Raw genomic sequence first — 22,297 nt, 5'->3', positions numbered from 1 at the left:
AACACGTCTTGCTGCTATCGCCTCTGGACTTAGAAAGACCAAGAGAGACCGATCACCTGACAGCTCAAACACTTCCGCCGCAGATCGTTATCATTTGAGGCGCCGCCCTTTGGGATCAGTATTAACCAGGGTGGCTAGTTCGACGGTTTCTCCGCTTACAAGCCGCGTGTGATAGTTTATTTCCAAAAAGTTTGTCATCTAGAAAAAAAAAGAAAAAAATCAAGCCGTTACGTTATTATAACTAATTTGTTTCAACATTTATTTACATTTATACAGACTTTTTATTGAAACTGCTTCTTTTTTTCTTCTTCTCGTTGTTATTTATTTTTTGGTCCGCTGTATAAGAACCATGAATATCTGCTTACGGGTTGACAACTTTTTCAACAATTTCCTCGTCCTTTAGGATTTCGGAATCTGCACATAAGGGCTTTTCTTTGAACATAAGGGTGGCCTAGAGTTGCAATTTGCACACTGGTTGAAAACGTGATCGTCAGCCTTTTGAGTGTGAAAATGCTATTTAAATGCTTTAGTGTATCCGACAGTTTTTGTTTATTTGAATGGGAAACTTTTGGTGCAAATAGATTTTTGATTAATCTGCCTAAAAGTGCAATGAAATTAATTTTTTTAATTACTTATCAAATCAAAGTTAAGTCTTTAGCAAAGTTGTAGGTAATATTATACAGAACATTTTGCTGAAGACGCTTTGATTCTATCTCTTGTATATTGATCACATACAGGTAGTTTTATACACACATTCTTAAAATTTCTAAAAATCAAAAAATACTAATCAACTTTTTTGGGTATGATTTCAGAGGCCTACTTTATTCTGAACTTTTTTACATATATGAGAAATACAGCATTCTTAAAGACAGTGGTAATTCGCGACCAAAATGTTGAAAATTCGCGGCAGGCAAAATAGAAAATGTTCAAAATTCGCGGTAATTTCACGGCGACTTTATTCTTCATAAAATTACCCGATAAAATAATTTTGCTTTAGATAAAAACGAGGAATAACTTTTTTTTCTTCAGGAAATTACCTGATAAAATAATTTTGCTTTAGATAAAAACGAGGAATAACTGTATTATTCAATTCAATATACGATAATTCAACCGTACGATTAATCTTTCTTTGCATTACTGACAAAAAATGCAAAAAATGCAAAATGTGTCAAATTGTTTTTAGTCAGATTTTGGTGTCGGTAAGCATTCAAGATATTCAAGTTATGTTCAGAATTTAAGTTATAAAGTTATAAACGGCCGCGATCCGAATACCTACAAAAATTAAAATACCAATTTTACTGTCGAGTATTTTTGAGGATGCTTGCTTGTATATCATCTTGCAACTGTGATTTTATGGCTGCACACTGACGAATTCTATCATGCAGGTCACCAATCGCCAAAATCTTTGTTCGAAGAGGATCTAGCAACCGAACCGCCCGAAAACATTCGATCCAGGCTGACAAAATCGCGGTTTAAGATTACCATTTTATTTTATTGGTTACGTAGGAAAAGGCTTCCCGTTGCCATCAAAGTGCCCATTAATTTTCAAATTTGTTTGTGTTGCTGGTTTTCACGAGTTTCGCAGGTTTAAAATCGGAATGTTTCATGAGTGGCATAGAATGTTGCGGTTTTTTTATTACTTTCGCGGGTTTTTGTAAAATTTGCTGCCGATGCTGGATTTCGCGGCTTCCGCGAAATCGCGATTTACCACTGTCCCTAATCATTCTGCCGAACATACCTTAAGCATATTTCCAACTTTTTCATAGGTTTTATGATGTTTTTGATAAAAAAATTCACATTTTCTAAACATTTCTCCGAGTTTTAATAAAATTTTGTCTTTTAAAATTTCAAACAAATTCTCCAGGGATCAAACTTTAAGTTAATTTTTTTATCGGCTCCTCCGTTCCTATCCATGTTTAACGACGCTATATCATGTTTTTTCAGCAACATTAAACTTTTCGGACGGGTTTTCAAACTTTCCGCTTGTTTATAGAAGTTTCCATACCAATTTCGGAGTTATTTGTAACATAATAAAAATATGTACCTTATATCGAGGTAAAATGTACCTTATATCGAGTGACGCTATATCGAAGGTACTTTATAACGAGGGTACCTTATATCGAAGTTCGCCTGTAATAGACACTCGGCTCAGTAAATAATCATAAAGTTTGTTACTTGTTAGTACAAAAATTTGGAACATTTGATTTATACCAACACGGTTTTCGGTTATTTTTTCTTATTTTTTTTGTCTCACGGTGTGAAATTTAAAAAAGAACAAATTTACTATCTAGATCTAGAAGATATCGATAAAAGAGAATCTTTTAAAATATTTTTAATCTTCTATTTCTCAAAAATTAGCCATGATTCAAAAATAGTTGATAGCACGAAGTGACAGTTTTAGCATATACAAACATCTGTGCAAAGTATCAACCAAATCAAAAATAGCAATTGAAAAAATATATTGAAATTGGGACATATTTTATGGAATTGTTCAAAAAGCGTCATTCGTGAATTTTTTAATGATATCTGCTTAATATTTTCGGAAAAATTTAAAGAGCAGAGCCTGCAAATTAAGTTGGACATGAGTAAAAATATATTTGGTTCGGAAAATTCAATAAATATTTCAAAATTTAATTCGAAAATTTTACCGATACTCAGAGTGAACTGCTGTTGGGGCCAAGCACACATGTGCGTGTTTTTTACGTAGGACTACGTTTTACTTTGGTAGAGTGGTGTATAACAAAAATGTTCCCCTTTTAAAATGCCTATTATCTTATTATAGTAGTAAGAACGAATGAACAAACTTTTAAAGCCAATGCCTCGATAAAACCCAAATTAATCCAAATAGCGATAAGACCCAGACTTTCTCATTCGAACTTATTATTTCTTTAAATAGATTTACACAAACCTTGATAATGTTTGCTAGATTTATTTATCACTCTAAATAATAAATTTTGGTAGCTAGCAGTAAAACTATACTGAACATTTAAAATATAACATTCAACCACATATGAACATACTACAACACATGCAAATAACATGAAATAAATATGTTTCAACGACGCGACGCAAATTTTTTTTGAATCGAAACGTCACGGTACTTATATTTAAGTTGGACTCGATTATATATCATTCGGGTTCGATTATTCAAAGTAGGATTTTTTTCATTGCAAAGATGACTTTTTTTTCACAACTTTTGAAGCACGTGTTCATTCATTATCATTCATCAATTAACCCTCACCTAGCCCGTTCATATACCATCAATATTGTTCATATCGGTTGTACCATCGAAATTGTTCATATCGCCAGCTCTGAGAAAAGTGAGTGAGTTTAAGTAGTCTTGGGAATATGTTTCTTCTAATAGCTGGTTTCACATTTTTAAACATAACAGGCAAAGAAAAAAATCCGATTTCAACAAAATCAATAGGGTCAATAGGGGCAACTAGAACTTTCTTATGACACTGATTTTATGAAAATCGGTCCAGCCATCTCTGAGAAACATGAGTGATATTAAATAGTCGCTAGAACACGTTTCTAACTTTTGAACCACATGTCCAATCTTTTTCAAAATTTCAAAGTCAAGCATTTTTTAGGTAGCCCGTTCATTTGAAATCAATTTTGTTTATGGTTGTGTAGTTTATGAGATAATGAACTTTCGTTATTTTCATATTTGGATAAATAACATACAAACTAAAAATTCGATAAAATAAAATTTGATAGGGTTTAATGGGGCAACTGAAAGGGGTTTAAGGTTTCATGGGGCAACTAAAAGGTTTATTTGAATATAATATCATGAAAATCGGTCCAGTTATCTCTGAGAAAATCGAGTGCGATTGAAAAGTTGCACACACACTTACACCCACATACAGAAAATGATCAGCTTGTCGAACTGAGTCGAGTGATATATCCATTCGGCCTTTGGAGCACTGTTATACGTTTCATTTTTCCAGTGATTGCTGTACCTTTCTAGAAAAAAGGCAAAAGAGAGGCAAAACATTGTGAATACATTAACTCTTCGGAACACATTCATTTTTATAGCTTTTTAAACACACGTTTAAAAAGCAAAGCAAAGCCTTGGTGCTACATTCCGATTCGGAACTCGACCTTCTGTTTCTTGTACACAGACTTCGCAGCCAACTGTTCAGTGTATAGGACAATTGCGGGGCTAGCGCTACGATCCTACTGACACTAACAGTACCTCCCGAGCCGAGACTCGAATCCACGACGACTGGCTTGTTCGACCAGCATCGTACCCCGAGACCAACTGAGAGGTTGCAAAATAAACACATGTTTAATCATTATAAAAATCATTAGTTGGTGGATGTCATTAGTTGGTGGGCTGTCTTCAAAGCCCGTTCATTTGATATCGGTTTTGTTCCAATCGGTTGTGTAGTTACTGAGATAATGAAATTTCGTGATTTTCACATTTCGTTTCATAACAGACAACGTTACAGTCCGATTACGATGAAATTTAATAGGGTCTGATGAGGCAACTAGACCTTTCATTTGTAACTTATTTCGTGAAAATCGGTCAATTTATCTCTGAGAGAAATGGGTGAGTTCAAGCAGTCTTAGAAACATGTTTCTTTTCATAGCCCAATTTCACATTCTTATACATAACAAACAAAGTTAAAGTCAAATAACAATAAAATTCAATAGGGTTTTATGAAAACTGGCCTCACTACTCATAGCCTTCTGTTGTGGTATTTCCAAGGGGCTCTTGTGGCTGTCAAACTCCATACATTTTTCATCTACCAATCATTGATTCTGCTACCAGCGATTCTGGTACCCAGTTTTTGGTTGGTTTGCCTTAAAACAACTGAAATAGAGTAAATGTCCCATAATTGTCAGTAGACTTATTCTCGAATAAATATCCTTATAGATGAAAAAACATGAACTAAACGTTTGTTTTCGTTACAATGTGCGATTTTAATGTATAAGATGGTTTTCGTAAGCTTTTGAAATGAAATATTGACGCCCTGATGAATTCATGATTGGTATGCGAAATTATGACGTTTATAGTCCCCTGGGTATTTCAGCTCGCGATATTCGACTTGATTTCCAAGCGAAATAAAGCAGTTGCATAAACGAGTGTGATTCACAAGTGTATTTAGTGTATTGTTGTGTATAATACGAAGGAATTAAGTGAATTGTGATAGCAAGGTTTGCATAGTGTAGAGGTAAAGTAGTGATCACACAAGCAGACTGACATTTGTCTAGTAAGCAAATGCTTCACAACGGTTGAAGATTGCATACAAGTTATCTTGCATGTAACTGAATCGCGTACAACGTATCTTTCATATGATCTCGCCATTCAAGCAGTGTTGCGATTCTGTTTACTAGATAACCATATCATTTATATTACAAAATATATAATAAACTTGATTGTATGATGAAAATTAATAAAACGATCGTAACTAATATGGTTAACTGTTATAAAATTTTCTTTGCAAACATACTACCTTTTATTTGATTCCAACAGTTACTTAATTTGAACTGATAATGTTAAAAAAATATATCATAACCTCAGGCAAATCCAGTACTAAAGTCTCCAGCGAAAGGTGGAATCGCAACTTTGGACAGTTCGGAAACACCAATTGTACAATCCCAGAGGACAATACCAAGGGATGCCTATGGTAAACAGAACTCAGGGTCAAACAATACTGGTCCCATTTTGGTCCGAAGTGCAACTCACGCCCTTCGTCAGACTCTCAAAAACCTGCGAACGCTGCTGGTCGATCAAAAAGCCCTGAAGCTCCGAATAAGCCCTGAAGCTCCGAATTCGAATAAGCACATATACATTTGGAAACCATTCTAATCAGAGGGATAGATTCAAGACCATGAAGAATGGAATGCTGAATAAAATATCGTTTGTTCAGGTGAACCTCCAGCACGCAACAGGAGCTAGCAGCGTTCTTTGTAGGAGGTTCACCCGTGAAAATCTGGACGTAGCTTTAATATAAGAGCCTTGGTCCAACTACAATAGAGTTAAAGGAATTTCTACACCAAATTGTAAGCTTATTTACGACAGTACACAAACTAGTCCTAGAGCAACAATTCTAATACGAGATAATTTAGCTTTTATCCCCGTTACTGAATTCATCAGTAGAGATGTCGGGGCAATTCAAATGGAGGTTCCAACGACCCCAATGGATGACGGAGATCACCGTCGCTTCTGCCTATTTTTCAGGAGACAACGTTGAAAGTTCCCCCAATGAAGTTCCCACGCTAGTTCAACACTGCAAACTAAAAAACAAACAGCTCATCATAGGATGTGATGCGAATACCCACCACACTGTTTGGGGTAGCAGTAACATCAATGTTAGAGGTGATTGTTTACTTCACCACTTAAAAAAAGCAAAGCCTTGGTGCTACATTCCGTATCGGAACTCTACCTTCTGTTTATTATACACAGACTTCGCAACCAATTGTTAAGTGTACTGGACAATTGCAGGGCTAGCGCTGCGATCTTACTGACACTAACAGTCTCTTCCGAGCCAAGAATCGAACCTACGACGACTGGCTTGTTAGGCCGGCATCGTACCTCGAGACCATCTGGGAGATAACTTCACCACTTAATTTCGCATAATATAAACATTTGTAATCAAGGTAATGATCCAACTAGTATTAGACTGGAAACTCTTGATCTTGATCTTATCAGACTAGAAACTCTTGATATTGAATTCTGTTTCAGTGGACGACATCTCTTCCAGTGAGCAGCTTGAAACTGTTTCTTCATCTTTTCTAACCAATATTACAGCCATATAGAATAGAAGCCTTTGAAGTAAGTTGCCCGTTGAAACGGAAAACTTCCAGTAAGGACGTATCTTGGCGGAACAATAAACTTGAAAGGCCTAGAAAAACATCCATAAGGCTTTTCAACAAGGTCAAAACTGCCGGCAAATGGATAAGGTATAAAAACTGTTTGACAAATATAATCGAGCGATCCGTAAATCAAAGAGAAGGGATTGGAAGCTTACATGTGAGCAAGTTGAAAACTTGCCTGTTGTAGCTAGTGTCCATAGAGCCCTCTCTAAGGATCACACTAACGGACTTGGCCGCATAAAGAACGAAAACGGTCAGTTCACAACAGATTCTCAGGAAACACTTAGTATCATGTTGGTTACACACTTTTCAGGCTCAACTCAATTGACTTCTGAAAACGCACAGGACTTCTATATAGCTCGACCTAGCTTAATTCATGACATGGTTAAAGCTCAAGAATTAGCCAGTGTAATATTTACGAAGTTAAGAATTGAGTGGGTAGTGGATTCCTCAAAACCCTTTAATCGCCAGATCCAGATGGGATTTATCCAGTACTTTTACAAAAAGCAAGGATAATATAGCCCTTTTTTATAGGTGAAGATGTTTAGGGTTAGTATGATACTTAGCTACATTCTTAGTAAATGGCGAGAAATCGGCGTCATATTTATTCCTAAGACTGGAAAACGTGACAGGACAAGTCCCAAGCATACAGATCACTCAGTCTAACTTCTGTCATTTTGAATATGATGGAAAAAATCATTGATCTACATATCCAATTATCTTTCTTGAACAGTAAACCATTGAACAAGTTCCAGTTTGCCTATCAATCTGGTAAATCAACTGAAACCGCACTTCACACGTTGGTTTCAAAACTAGAGATGTATTTTGATGCTAAAGAAATTTCACTGGTAGTTTTTCTTGACATTGAGGGAGCATTTGATAATGCTTCCCACGAATCTACAAAGAAAGCTATTCCAAAACGCGGTTTTGACATGTGTATCTTGAATTAAACTATTGCTATGTTAGCAAACCGGTTAATCACAGCCAAATTAGGAAGATCAACTTTAACGACAAAACCAACAAGGGGTTGTCCACAAGGGGTTTTATCTCTTTTATTGTGGTCTCTTGTAGTCGATGATCTTCTTAACAACTTAACAAACCTTAGCTCGTAGTCGGCAGCGAGGGTATAAAATTTGCCTCTAGTTTATAGAATAATCTAGAATTAAGAGTTTTCTGGCTCCGTTAAACATTTTTGTATTGTGCCGTGTCAAATAAACGTTATGTAAAAAAAAACTGAACAAACCTAGGATACGAAGTCATCGGGTTCGCTGATGACATTACTATTTTAGTTAGGGTTTAAAGGCGGGTCTACTATTCCTAATAGAATGAAATCCGCCTTAAACTACACACTCAAATGGTGTAAGCAGGAAGAACTAAACGTCAATCCTTCTAAAACATTCATAATCCCATTTACAAGAAAGAATAATATTGCAACTCTCAAGTTGGGAGAAACACAGTTGGTGCTTTCCAAGCGAACTAAGTACCTATGTGTTATGCTTGACCATTCCAGTTGAGCGAACGACCATCTAGAGTATGCAATCTCAAAAGCAAACAACGCTCTTTGGGCTTGCAGCAAAGTGCCTTCATTCAGACAAAAATGTTTGATTATTTTTTGCGGATTTTCAGATTATTCTTGCTGGAAACGATTATTTGACTGTTTATTTTCTTTCGGTGAAATTTATCCTTGAAGGAATAACCTGTAAGTGTCATTCACACTACATTCTGATCGGATAAGGAATAGGTAAATGTAAAAAATCAATCATATTTACTAAATAAATTCATCGTAAAGAGCTCTACAGATACAGTTCCGGTTACTTGCTTCTTCCAAAAAAAAAACAGTAATGGGCACAATTACTGTTATTTATCGTCCAGAACAGAGTATAAAACGTTCAACTGTGATGTTCTTATTTCCTTTGATTAGGGGATACTCGTATGAATCAGACGTCTCAATCAATTTGTCGTTTCACTCTTCCCTCCACACGATGATACATCGGTGATCCTATCGGCATTAGTCATCTGCCTGTCATCGTTAAAATTTCCGCACACAAGTTAGCTTCCAGTTCCTTTTTGTAGATGCCGAATAATGCACAAACCCGAGCGGAGTGAGCCCGCCGTAAGTGATTTATTTTAACGACCCGTGGCGGTGGAGTGTCAGACCTTGCGATGCGGTGCGGTGCTTGTTGAGCATGTCATCATCTGCATACATAGGATATGGAGGTGGAGGTGGCGTGCGCGCTTTCAAGCTGGGTCATCATTAATTTATTGATATGGTTACGATTATGCGTTAACCTCTCCCCGGCGGGGGTGTTATGAAAGCGCACTCCGGAACGGAACAGGTCGAACAGGTCGGTGATAATCACTGGGCGATTACATGGTACAACGAACTATTTAGTGGACTATATGGCCAATTTATTTGCTTTTTGATTCATTTGCATGTTTGATCTATAGGTTCGATCATGAAAAATAAGTAACATTCATATAAATATATGTCTACACAGCTCTGGATGATATTTTTGTTCCGGGCGGGCCACCCTGGACGCGCTCCGGTATTCTACAGTAGCTATACATACAAAAGGTTTACAACACTGTTGCCACATTCAAAAACGAATTAACATGTCTTATATACGACAGGTCTATCTCTGGGTCTATTAAAGGATTCAGCTATCGTCTAAGCAGAGTGCAACAGCTTTTTGTTTGTTACTCTTGTTACCAACAATGGGAAAGACATTCGTATCAGGTTAATGGCGATCCATTCTTACAGTCCAGATAATGAATTTCACAGTACATTAGCTTCTTAGGAAATTTGCGTTGAAGACTTTTCTTCTCAGATTCGACGGAGCTTGGTTGTTTGATTTACTTTAAATAACGATTATGTACGAATATTTGAATATTCAAGATTGAGATATAAATAAACAAAACGAATGAAATGGAAAAGATCATGGAAACCGGCTTCGTACTTCGGACGCGAAAAGAGATATATTTGCCTGGAATTAATAGAGCCACGGACCCGTTTTCTACATCCAGCATCCATTTGCACTGAATGGAATATAAAATAAATGCGACAAACTCATCAATCATTTATAAGCCGTTACGGCTCGATGTCGAAAGTCTTCAACTTATATTTCAATTTCGTCGTTTTCGGTTCCGCCATTATCTTCCGTTTAAGTAATTGTGAGTTCTTCGCGGGTTACAGATTTCAGTCAAGATGTTTTATTGTGGGTGGGTCTCTGTACTGCTATTTGCACTACCGAAAGTAAAATGTAAACCAGGAATAAACGAACAGTTTACTTTGCGCCGAACGCGTAAATGTCTATCTGTTTTTATTCTACTTAATCAATAATAATAACAAACGTTATTATATTATCTGAAAAATTAGCATGGCAGCTGCCATGCCGATACTGAGGTTGCTATCCGGACTGCCGGATTGACTGTTGCGTATATTTATTTCGATCGATTTATTTATTTACTCACAAATTTTGCACTACCCCGTGTGCTCCAGCCGTGCATACCGTCGAGGATGTTTTGTGTATTTTTTTTCTCGTGCAGTGTGGAAAATTCAGAACGGCAAGTGAATTTGGTTACCCTAGGGCTGGACTTCGGCGGTGGGGCTGCTCCATTCCGGTGCGGCGCTCTTTGTTGGCATTTCTTCTTTCCGATCGCAGATAGTGCCTACATGAATGGGGATGTTTTCAGCGTGGAAAATGTTTACTTTTCGGCGGAAAGTGTTCGAGTCGGTATATGGAATTGTACAGTGGAGTTCTGATTTTGGCGAATTGTACTTTGTGCATCGTGTTTTTTTATCGTTCGCTTGAAATCTTTATGATAAATACTTGAATAACGCTTATACTCACGCGAATTGGTGTTGGGGAGATGAAGCCGTCTATTGCTTTTTTAGTTTGAATTTGTTTGCAATAGAGATTCAATTCGATTTGCAGTATTGGTAGACAGCATGATTTGATTTTAATTGTAGTTGTAAAGAATATATATCTATATTTAATGGCACAATATTGAACTTCATTTTGCACCAGCAAAACTGAATAAGCGCGCTCGGCTTGGGAATTATGTACATGTATTCATAATAATAATGATTCATTTTAGAAAATGTTTATAATTCAATTCTGAAATGTTTCTTTACCTTTCGGTCATTTTCGGTTTATATAGAACCTTGCACAACTGTTTCGCTCCGATAGAGATGTCATTTCAGATAAAAGTCATCATTCATGAGCACATTGCTTCCGGAAAGAAGCTAGAGGTGCTGTTGCCATATTTGACCCGGCAGTTTTTAATGATGGCAAAAAACTTATGCAATAATTTCCAGCTAGTATTTGCATCAAGGAATAAAATAAGTAAAAAAATGGTTGCAATTGAGAAGTGTTCGTTCGCATGATAAAAATCAATTCGTCTCATATGCAAAATGAACAACGAAATCTTTTCCTCATGCTAAATTTCAATTTACCTCACAAAAAATAATAAGAAAATAAATTGGGACAGAAAAATCGCTTCAAACCGCTTTCGCAATATAGCTATTGAATTTTGTTTGCAGACTGAAAATTTCATTTTTTCACGTACTCTACTGCGAATCTTGTTCCTTGTTACAGCAACTCTGAAGCTCGTAAAGGATGAATAACGTATTTGTGACAACCCGTGACCGTGTATGAAGTAAATCATCATTTGGCTTTGTTTGCATTAATTCTTTCATTTCAACCACCAAATGTCATAAATGTCATAAATCAGAGTCTCATCAACCACTCCCTTCGTCCCTCTACTATGATTCATGGTCTGATTCTTGCCGGAGCCACATTTATTTTGCATCTAAGTTGCGGATTTGAACTAATGTTTCTGCATTTATAAATGCATGTACTGAAAGTTTCTCGAAAATATATGAGCTTTCTGCAATACGAGTACGATAAGTGGAGATGAATGGTTGTCAACTGGGGACTTACGTGAGAGGCTGGCTCTAGCAAAGAGAAATGAATTTAATTTCTCCCTAATTTCATAAGCATCATAAGCTGGATGCAAAAATTGTTTTATGGTTGAACTATGAGTCTTGTCTTTTAAGAGTTCATCCCAATAACAATAAGTTTTACTGTTATCAAATTATTATTACTAGCCTAAAAGGAACACCGCTTTGCCACAACCCCCCACCTTCCAGAGCCATACTTTTATTTTTCGTTTTCCAAATTTTGGTTCAAAACAAAACGAAACACCAAGCTTTTCTGCAACCCGACGTCTCGAACTCCATTCCGATACTAACGGGTGACAACTAAAAATTTGGATTTTTTTTCTTCAGCTGTCGAAAAAAGGTGGAAGAACTTATTTTTATTTCTCATGAAGATTCATTCATTGTGAACTAACAAAAAATATTGAGCATTTGAGAAAGGTCCGTCACCGGCCTCCTGACAAAGTTTTCTAATGATGCCGAAATAAGAGCGTTGTACGGTCTTCAAGTTTAGGTTGGTAAACGGCTGGGCAGTGCGTACCAGCAGTACACCCGTACTAGTTGACATAAAATAGACCTCAGTGTGGTCCAAAGTATAATGCCCAGCAACTCCTATCCCTACCTCCACGGGGTACCGACTGGGATACGAGCAACCAAGGGAAGATCGGTAAACCGGTGGGAACTTGGTCGTATGCTGACAGGGAAGGGGGAGCTGTTCTCCTAGGAGGGCAGCTTGTCCGAGCATCTGTTCCCAATGTCAGGGGCGGCTCAAACAGCGTCTGATCCGGAGCGGACGGCTGAATTAGGAAATGCGGCGACTCGGCAGCTACACCCAAGACGGCAGCGCCGTCGCGAGACTAGGCATCCGCAGCCCTAGTAAGGCAGAATGCCGAAACATTAAAATACTATGAACAATCAAGAATTGAATACGGACCGCAACAATTGGCAACGACCTAGGCGACGAAATAAGGATGACGATTGGCAGCTCGGTACATGGAACTGTAGATCGCTGAACACCCCGGGTGGCGACCGGATTCTGCTGGATCAGTTAGAACCCCGCCACTTCGACATCGTTGCGCTCCAGGAGCTTTGCCGGGAAGGAGAGAAGGTACGGAGGATTTGTGGCCGCAGAGCACAGTACTACCAGAGCGGCGGCACAACTAATGAGCTGGGTACCGGCTTTATAGTGCTGGGCAGGATGCAAGGTCGTGTGATCAAGCGGCAGGCGATCAGCGACAGGTTGTGTTTGTTGAGAATAAAAGGCCGGTTCTACAACTACACTATCCTCAATGTGCACTGCTCTCAGCACAGCTAGATAAACTCTACGATAGCTGCGTAGAGATATCAAGATCGTCATCGGGGACATGAACGCGCAGATCGGTAGGGAAGAAATGTACAAGCCGGTGATCGGCCCGCATAGCCTGTACACCGTGACGCACGACAACGGTGACGATGCGTCAACTTCGCAGCTTCCCGAGGAATGGCAGTCCGAAGTACCTTCTTTCCCCGTCAGGACATCCACAAAACCACCTGGAGATCACCTGACCAACGTACAGCAAATCAAATTGACCATGTTCTCATCGACGGCCGGTTCTTTTCAGACATTACAAACGTACGTACCTATCGCGGTGCGGATATTGGCTCGGACCACTACCTTGTTACGGTATCATTGCGCTCGAAACTGTCGACCGTATACCACGTGCGACACCGCCGAGCCCCGCGGCTCAACATTAGGCAGCTCCGGAACTCCCAGGCTGCGGAGGAATACGCGCAACAGCTTGAAGCAGTGAACAGTACTGTTCTTGGATTTGAAACGCGGGTTGAGAATATAAAAATGATATGGTTCTGGAGAACGTCTGGACTACGTAACCAGCAAAGGTCCCGTAGTTTGCAAACTCGCACAAAACTAGCGCTGTATAGGACGCTGATACTCCCGGTGGCCCTTTACGGACATGAAGCATGGACGCTGAAGGAAGCTGATCGACGAGTGCTCGGAGTTTTTGAGCGTAAAGTTCTGCGATTGATACTTAACGGTAAACTAGAAGATGGAGTGTGGCGCAGACGCATGAACCACGAGTTGTACCAGGTATACAAACATGCTGATATAGTGAAGGTAATACAGCGGGGTAGGCTTCAGTGGGCTGGACATGTAGCCAGAATGCCTGACGAGAGAGCCGCAAAAACTCTCTTCAGTAGAGAACCAGGAAGAGGCCGTCGACTCCGTGGTCGAGAGGCCTCGCACGCGGTGGATGTGCGCGGTGGAAGAAGATGCACGATCTGCTGGTGTACGAGGAGACTGGAGAACGGCTGCCCAAGACAGAAGAAGCTGGACATCTCTAATTCGTTCGGCCCTAGACCGGTGAACGGTCCGTTAGCCAACAAAGTAGAGTAAAGTAAGTTTTGGAGAAGAAGTCCTCAAATGGCTTGAATTTTACTGAATTGACAGAACACATGTGTGTAGGTCGCCATTGAATGTTCTAATTGGTGTACTCCAAGAAAGCGTGCTAGGACCACTGTTATTTATTTTATACATAAATGACGTGAAATCAGCGATAGGATTTTGTTGACTGAAGCTCTTTGCGGATGATACGGTAATATTTTGCGGGTCAAAGCATTCAAAAATGCATTATTAAAAATTTAAAATAGATTTATCACGAATAACTTATTGGTTAAAGATCAAAAAGTTAAAATTGGATGTTTCAAAAACCAAAATGATATGAAATGATTCCATATAAAAATAAATTGAACCTTGATGACATAAATGTTGATATTGAAGGGAAGCTGATAGAAAGAGTACAAAAGTTCAAATATTTGGAAATGAGGGGAACATCTAGGTAGGACAGTGGAATGCGTTGTTCGAAACTAAAAAAAAATCCAGCCGTCCGTCACGTCTTTGAATGCTTTAGAATTCAACTCGGCAGTGTGCACCGCACTGTACTTCTGTGTATTGTCACTAGAGTGATTTACCACTCTTGTTCCGGTCAACTGTGGTGTAAGCAGTAAGTGTATAATTTTTTCTACGAGCGGCAGAAACACAGCATACAGTAGAAAAAAGAAGTCTGGTGCGAAAAATTGCTACACGCATCGCTCATGCTGATATATTTTCATATTATCTAAATATTTTTACCTAAATCACAATCAGATTAAATGCAAAGAAGAGCTATTAACCTCAAGGTTACAAGGTCCGCTTTGGGAGGCGGTTAGTCATGAGCTCGAGTCAGAGGGACTTCTACGCATGGGTTTATTCTCAGTCTCCATCAGATTGCCAACTTTGACTCTTCATTCATGCTAAAAAAAGTCGAACACACAGTTGAATGAATACACACTCTCCAGGCAATTATAATTGCCGAAATTTGGCAGGAGTAACTAACGAGACAAGAGCGGAAGAGTTAAGCGTAGAGAGAAAGGTAAAAGTAAAAAAAACCGTCACTAACCACGGTGACAAAAGTTCCCCCTACTTCCCGCAACAGTCGTTGGAGATGCAGAGCTGACAAAAACGATTGTGGCACTTCCTTCCTTTCTTCCCTAACCTGTCTTTAAGAATGTTACCGGCGCCGTTATCGATCTATTCGAAACGGAAGTTACTGAATTCATTGAAGATAGTTAGTTGATCCAAAATTAGTCACGAAAGAGCAACTACGAAATGTGCGATGTTTTAAGCAATTTTAATTGCGCACTTTAATGTTGAAACTTCTTGGGAGCCTTCATATTCACCATAATCAACTACACTACTACACGCATAACTTTTCCTTAGTACTTTAGAAGCAATAGCGCAAAATTGCCTTTTAGGTAACAAAAGGCAATAAAATTTTTCTCCAGTCAAGTAACAACACATACTGTCATATACCTATTTAGCACGTGTTACGAGAGTAGGGCTATCTAATAATGGTCGTTTCAACCACATGCAAAATTTTTTCTGTCGCAAAATACCCCTTTCCATCTTAAATCAAAAAATTACACACCGTCGCATATGTTGCACATGTTGGGCCTCTGCCAGGTTGAATGCCAACGCGAGCGATCGGGCGAGATTCTTGCCGTAGGTATATAAACAGCCGCAGCTGTTTATTAACCTACGGCAAAAATCTCACCCCATTGCTCGTGTTGGCGTCAGCCTGGCAGAGGCCTTACAATTTTCTCCTATCTCCAATTCATCCGGTGTGCGTGTATTAATTCGCTCGTTGTATGCATACGGAGTAGCTAAAAAATATGACAAGAGCTGCCAAGCAGCATTTTCTCCATCATAGAGTATGCAAACGTTGATGATTTCAAAGACTTGAAATGCGCCTTAAAATGACATCACGATCTGTAAACTGCGTTAGAGAAAAACAAAAAAATTCGCTTTCTTGCAAGCTATCTACAGCACATAATCATTGGTTCTTGGAAACTCATTTGGACCTGTTTGAAAATATAAAACTTGAGCCCATCCAGAACAATATTCACAACTTCGGCAACTCTGGTCAGACAGTATTAAATATTTCCATTTCAAGTAAACACTGGGGGACGGAACGAAAGTGTTTCTAATTAGACATTTGAGGTTGACGGTCGAGATTCTGATTATGTGTGGAAGAAAGGGACAAAAATGAACCAGATTGTTGCATCAATACAAAGCAGCGAATGAAGTCTTGCTAACACATGCATTGCGGTGCTTGGCTGTATGTTCTCCTGCAGAAACACATACAAGCGTGTAGCCGTCATAATTTTTATTACTTTATTACATAAGACACGGAAAGTAATAGAAAATTGCCCTAAAGTAATAAAATGTTCCCCGTTTGCGTTAGGTGTACATGTTTACACACATGTGTGATTATATTGGTGCAACATGGCATAAATTGCGCTGAATGATATTAAGTGGAAAAGAGTTTTGATGTAGATTGAGAAATTGTACTACTGAAAAATGTAGAGCTTTCTTTTGGACCAAATTGAGCTGAAAACAAGGCCAAATACCAAGCCAAAATAGGTATTTTCGATACCGGGATGATGTCCAGAGGCCGAAGATTGGCCCCATTTCGAAGTTCAAGATGGTGATTTCTGGTATTCGGAAAACAGCCAAAAATGACCGAATACCACTCTATATTGGTATTTCCGGAACAAGAATGATGTCCAGAAAGCAGGAATCGACCCTAGCAAAGCAAAGCCTTGGTGCTACATTCCGATTCGGAACTTGACCTTCTGTTTATTTATACACAGACTTCGCAGCCTGGGCTAGCGCTACGATCCTACTGACAGTAACAATCTCTCCCGAGCCGCGTCTCGAACCTACGACGACTGGCTCGTTAGGCCAGTATCGTAACTCGAGACCATCTGGGAGATTCAACCCTGGACGCCATTAAAAGTTCCATGATTGCAACTTCCGGTTTCTAGAAAACAGCATAAAATGACCAAGTACCACCCAATACGGGTATTTCCGTAAGCGGAATAATGCATAGAGGCCAGATATCGACCTCAGATGCAATTTGAAATCCAAGATGGCGACTTCTACTTTCTGGAAAACATTTCAAAATAGCCGCATATTTCCGGAACTGGGATGATTTCCAGCTATAAATCGAACCCAGTTAATAAAATGTATCTCTGTAGGGCCGCCTCTGCTTAGTTAGTCTATCACAATCTAAATGTTATAGAGAATTTAAAAAGAATTCCGGAGTGATTTGAATGCAAGAAATAAATTTACTTATTTATGAACGCCTGTCGTAAATTAACGTTAACCTTGCGGTCGTGTCTTATAAAAACTTCTTTAACTTTTTTTTGTGTTTTCGTTAGTAGTCACTATCCTTCTTCGTTTAGTTAAACGTGGCATAATAGTTCTGATAAAACCACTCAGAGCATATCACTTCATAACTAAAATCACATCATCTAATTTCAAATTATAAATTTTAATATTGGGTTAATTTGTGTAATTAATGGCTTATTTCTGTGCTGCTTCAGAACATTGGAGTTGTTTTATTGCAGATTTGAGAAAATGAACTCTAGAGAAAGAATTAAGAGTTTACTGTTTGCCCAGAAGACGCCGAAGGAGGTTTCGCAGTCCGGTACGTTCCATTAGGAAACTTGCTAAGAAAGCCAACATTTCTGTAGAATCGATGCGAGGAATTATCATAGACATTAAGACAAGACTTTACGCATCTTCCAGAGCTAGAATGAAAGACCATTTCATTACGAAGCGGGTAAAGAAGCTGCGAGTGCCTTTTTTTGTTGGGAAAGAAAAAAAATAATACTGTTCTTCAACGAAAAACTGTTCGGCATCGATGCTGTGTCATATAACCGCACAGACCGGTTTTTTTCATTGAAAAACGTTGCGGACATTCCGGGAAAGGTGATATTTAAGTTTCAAATCAAACATCTGGCGGGTTCCATGATGTTTGGCTTGGGGGTATTCAACGGTTTGAAAATGCTGCTTGCTTTCATAGATGCTGGTGTTAAAATTAAAATCGTGGTCGTTATTTTGAATAAACCAATTGCTTCCCTGGGTGAAAACCAACTTCGCTTAGGATCAATGCGTTGTTCTATAACAGGATGGAATGCCACAGCACGCGTCAAAACGGACCCAACGATGACTGATCAAAAACATACAATTTTGGTCCAAAGATTCATGGTTCTGTAGAGTCCGATACGTAACCCGTTGGATTATTCGATTTGGGCGTATGTTCTAGCACAAGCCTGCAAATCATTTCATTCTGGTTCTGCCGCACCCTGTACTCTGTAGGCTCGCGTACGCTGCTGATGGCAGTGCTAACAACACTGGCGCTTAGTTTGTCGTACGCAGTTGAACTAGTACTAGAAAAGCGCAAAAAATATAATTTTTCGACGCGATAGACTTTTGAGGCGAGTTTCATCCCGTTTCAACTAATTTTTCGTGGAAAATAGTTACGCGATGATTACAAAGTGCAACAATTTTTTTGCCTTGGCTTCTATGTATGATTTTTTCATGTATTTGGACGCAACAGTGGGGACATTGTGAATTTTTGAGAAACCGCAAATTTGCGATGTTTTCTCGACGCCATTTTGTTTTGAAGCCGAATGTCAAATTCTTAAGAGTTTGTCCACATATGGTTTTATTATATTTATATTTAGTATATGGTTTTAGTATATTTCACATAGCGAAATAATATCGAGTATATTTGAGCATTAATTGTAATGCGCCAATATCTCAAAGTGCTAGTTAAAATCTTTTTTATGTTGAGTAAAGAAATCTCTGGAATCGATTGGTAGGTATCTGATCCACACTAAATTTCAGCAGTATGTCAATTTTGCCCCAATTCTCCTACAATACTTGAATAGGTTTATCTTGACGTTAAATTAACTTATTTGAAATCTGTTGAAAGTAATATCAAGAGTGTAAGCGATACTCGACGATACAATAACAATGTGTCTTCTTCTTTTTGCGGGGAGGGGGTCGAGGCAGAAAAAAGTCAATTTTTTGCACTGTGATTTGTGTAAAAAAAAATATACAGAATTAGAGAGATTAGGTTACTCGTATGTGCCGTAATGTGTGAAATATATTCCAGTGTTCACCGGTGTTAATCTGTAACCAAAACCAGGAGGAAAAAAGGATGGAGTGAAAAATGACGAGTTAGTGAAGCTTAGACGGTTGTACGATGAAACCCAAAGGGCAATTTGATTATGTAAAGTGCTCTGATGCTGGAGTTGCAGATTGCAGATGAGTTGAATAATTTATGATATTTCATAAGGCGTTCTAACAACGTGTCTTTGTTTCTCCTATACAAGAATTCCGTCCCATTTCACCTCAATAATTATCATTTACATGATAATTAGAATAACGCACGAACGACTCTTTTGTGGTTTATTCGATTTAATCTAATAACTTCAAAATAAAAGGCGAAAATGGGTGAAAATACAGAAAAAAACAATTCAGGAATTTCCAAAGAGATTCGAGCTGTTTAAGAAAAAAATAATGTTCGGATAGGTCTTTTTGTAATTCACTAGGTATTGATGAATCGATGTTATATGAAAAATATAATCTTGTGTGGTGGACAACAATATATCATTAAAATTTCGTACAAATCGGAGATATTTAAGCATTTTTTCTGCGTTCTAAGTTGAAAATGCTCCCTCAATTCTTTCTAGTTAAACTTTCAAGTCTGTTCAACAAACGGTTCCGCCCTGCATAGCAAGTGAAACCATAAAGCACCGCTCGTCATTCGTCGGCATTATGTACTGTACTGCAAAACCAGAACTCCACTGTTGATGTATTGAGTAGCGCGGGAAATAAAATTGACGTATAGGTGTATAAACAGTTCAGCGGCAGCGGAATGAAGTGCTGAAATCGAATGGGCAGGTTAATTGGAATTTATGGCTTGTGGAGTATAGTATAATGCTCTCTTTGCTTGCTAACTTTACCACCGTCGTCGTACTGTGCTTCAAAAGCAACCGGGCGTTACCGCGTATGATTATGATTACTACGCTGAAAGCATCACCACCATTCGATGTGTCTAGATTAAACTTAGTGAGATGGATTGAACGGGTAAATCGTTTCAGAGCAGGCTTCTCATCATTGGCAGTCGATCGAGCGAGGTTATCGGAATAATTCTGCGGGATTTTTTTTATGCATTTATAATAATTCTAGTATTCCCTCCCTTTGGAATCGCAAAGTTTCATTTTGGCTTTTTTTGGTTCAGGATGATACACTTAATTAACTGATTAAAATTACCTTGTCTGTAATAGCTAGGACAGCTTTTAATAGTCTTACGATCAGTTTATCATTCGTGCTTGTCGTAGTGAAAACCCCATCCCAAAACAGCACTCAGACATATTTGCACCGCTTGATTTGAGTTGTGAATACCTTGAATCTGCCATTACCAATAACGGGGACAGCTCACTTCGGTGCGGGAGTGCACCGTTTATCGTTCAAGGTTGCTGAAACATCGTCGTGTGGATTCAGACCGTCATCGGTCCAGTTGCGCTCACCGTAACCCGAGGGCATCGATGTTGAGGCATAGCTCCTTGCCGTTTTGGGTCGTACGTTCCACGGAACGTGGTCTCGTCTTGTCGTTTGCTTCCGACTGAAGACTGGAGGTACTATTGCTGTTCGTATTGTGATTAACCAGAAACGAGGACTGAGGCGGTATAGGAATTTCTTCGATTTTCTCCAGATCTTGGGCTACACTGGCGGACTGCTGCTTGTGGATGCCACGCTGCTGCTTAGAGGGAATGGATACGGATGTTGTCGAACTTATCGACGGGATGGACGACAAGGTTCCCATTCGAGCCAATTGCTCACGATCGATGGAGATAGAGGAAATAGTGTCCAGAGTTGCCTTTTGGCTTGTCGTCATAGACGGGCTTACGTCTTCTTTGTCTAAGCTAAATTGCCGCCGAAGAAACCTTGTTGAGCCAGGCTTACTTGGACAGTCCATTCGGTTAATCTGATAACCATGGTAACGATTGTCTCCGATGCACTGCGAAAGATTACTTTCACTTGGACTCAGACACCGGTAGTAACTGTACGGTGAACTCAGATCTATTAACTCTTCGATGCGTTTGAACAATCGTGAAGAAGCCGTCCCCGGGGAGACCGGATTCAGCCGCTGCAAGCTAGAGTTGGCACTGAGGAACGCAGTTTCCGAAACCATTTCTGACATTTTGCGAGTCTGAGGACTTGGAGTTTTTACCTGTAGCTCGGACATATTCAGTGTACAGTTGTTGGTACCACTGGAGTTGGAATCGATCGATATCGATGGGGCCAGTGCTGGATTGTCGCCTCCTACCGGTGGGGTGATTTCCACTTTCACATCTACCGATTCACCTGCTACCGAGGGCGAGTGACTGGACGAGTGGTTTGCAAAGGAGCCGCTGTGACTGCCAGCGTTTACCTGTTGTTGGCTGTTTTGTTCGGATTGAAATAATGATTTACGCAAGATGGCGACGTCGAGTCTGAAATAGATGGTGAATAAAACAAAAACAGAATAAATGGATTAGTAAGTTATGATGCTGACGGCGGATGAAAAGATAAAAGAGCAAACCACGTGGTCGTTACTGTTTATGACTTTTACATTCTATCATTGCCACCGTATGCAGTTAGGTAATTTGTATTACTTAAAATAATACTAACGTGTTCCTTCTATTGTAAAAAATGCAATATTGAAAATTAGGAAACGTTTGATTTTTTTGCGTTTCACTTCCGATTAGCTCACGTAAATATAGAGACGAATGACCCTTTGGGTATATAGTCCCTTCAAAAAAATCAATCAATCACGTAAATAGATTCATGTAGTGACGCAACAGTTAAATATTTATAACTATTAAAGCCACGACATTTGACCTTCGCGTTATGCCCTAATACTAAAATAGTCAAAAATGCTGTAGAAAGATTTAAGGAATTACCTTGGTGTCCAAAATAAACAGTTGAGGTAAATCCTTGATTGTTGAGGTACTTAGGTTTTTTTTTACCGTGCTTTAGATTTCAAAGACGTTAATAATATCATTTTAAAATGTTCACCTTTGTAATTAGAAGCACTGCAAAACCTAACTAAAACTGGATTGCTTCCATCGTGCTACTACTAGCTTTTAATTTACCTT

General features: G+C 38.9%; 1 protein-coding gene across 2 annotated transcripts in view; it reads right to left on the bottom strand.

Annotated features, from left to right (window-relative positions):
- Positions 1–9,212: 9,212 nt before the first annotated feature.
- The window catches only part of LOC129732346 (uncharacterized), a 273,336-nt gene continuing 260,251 nt past the window's right edge, over positions 9,213–22,297 (bottom strand). Inside the window, exons 16-17 of one of the 2 annotated variants that reach the window (XR_008729244.1) lie at positions 20,115–21,652; positions 9,213–20,039 (exon numbers count right to left, since the gene is read on the bottom strand). Coding sequence is in view for 1 of the 2 variants with exons in the window: in XM_055693154.1 (XP_055549129.1) it covers positions 20,683–21,652 (970 nt within the window). In the remaining variant the exon portion in view is untranslated. Of the gene's footprint in view, positions 21,653–22,297 lie in introns of both variants that reach the window. The other variant, XM_055693154.1, reaches the window with a different exon arrangement.

This window comes from Wyeomyia smithii, chromosome 3 (assembly GCF_029784165.1).
Source record: "Wyeomyia smithii strain HCP4-BCI-WySm-NY-G18 chromosome 3, ASM2978416v1, whole genome shotgun sequence".
NCBI lineage: Eukaryota > Metazoa > Arthropoda > Insecta > Diptera > Culicidae > Wyeomyia > Wyeomyia smithii.
The sequence above is the reverse complement of the archived record's forward strand: the minus strand, read 5'-3'. Positions and strand labels throughout refer to the sequence as shown.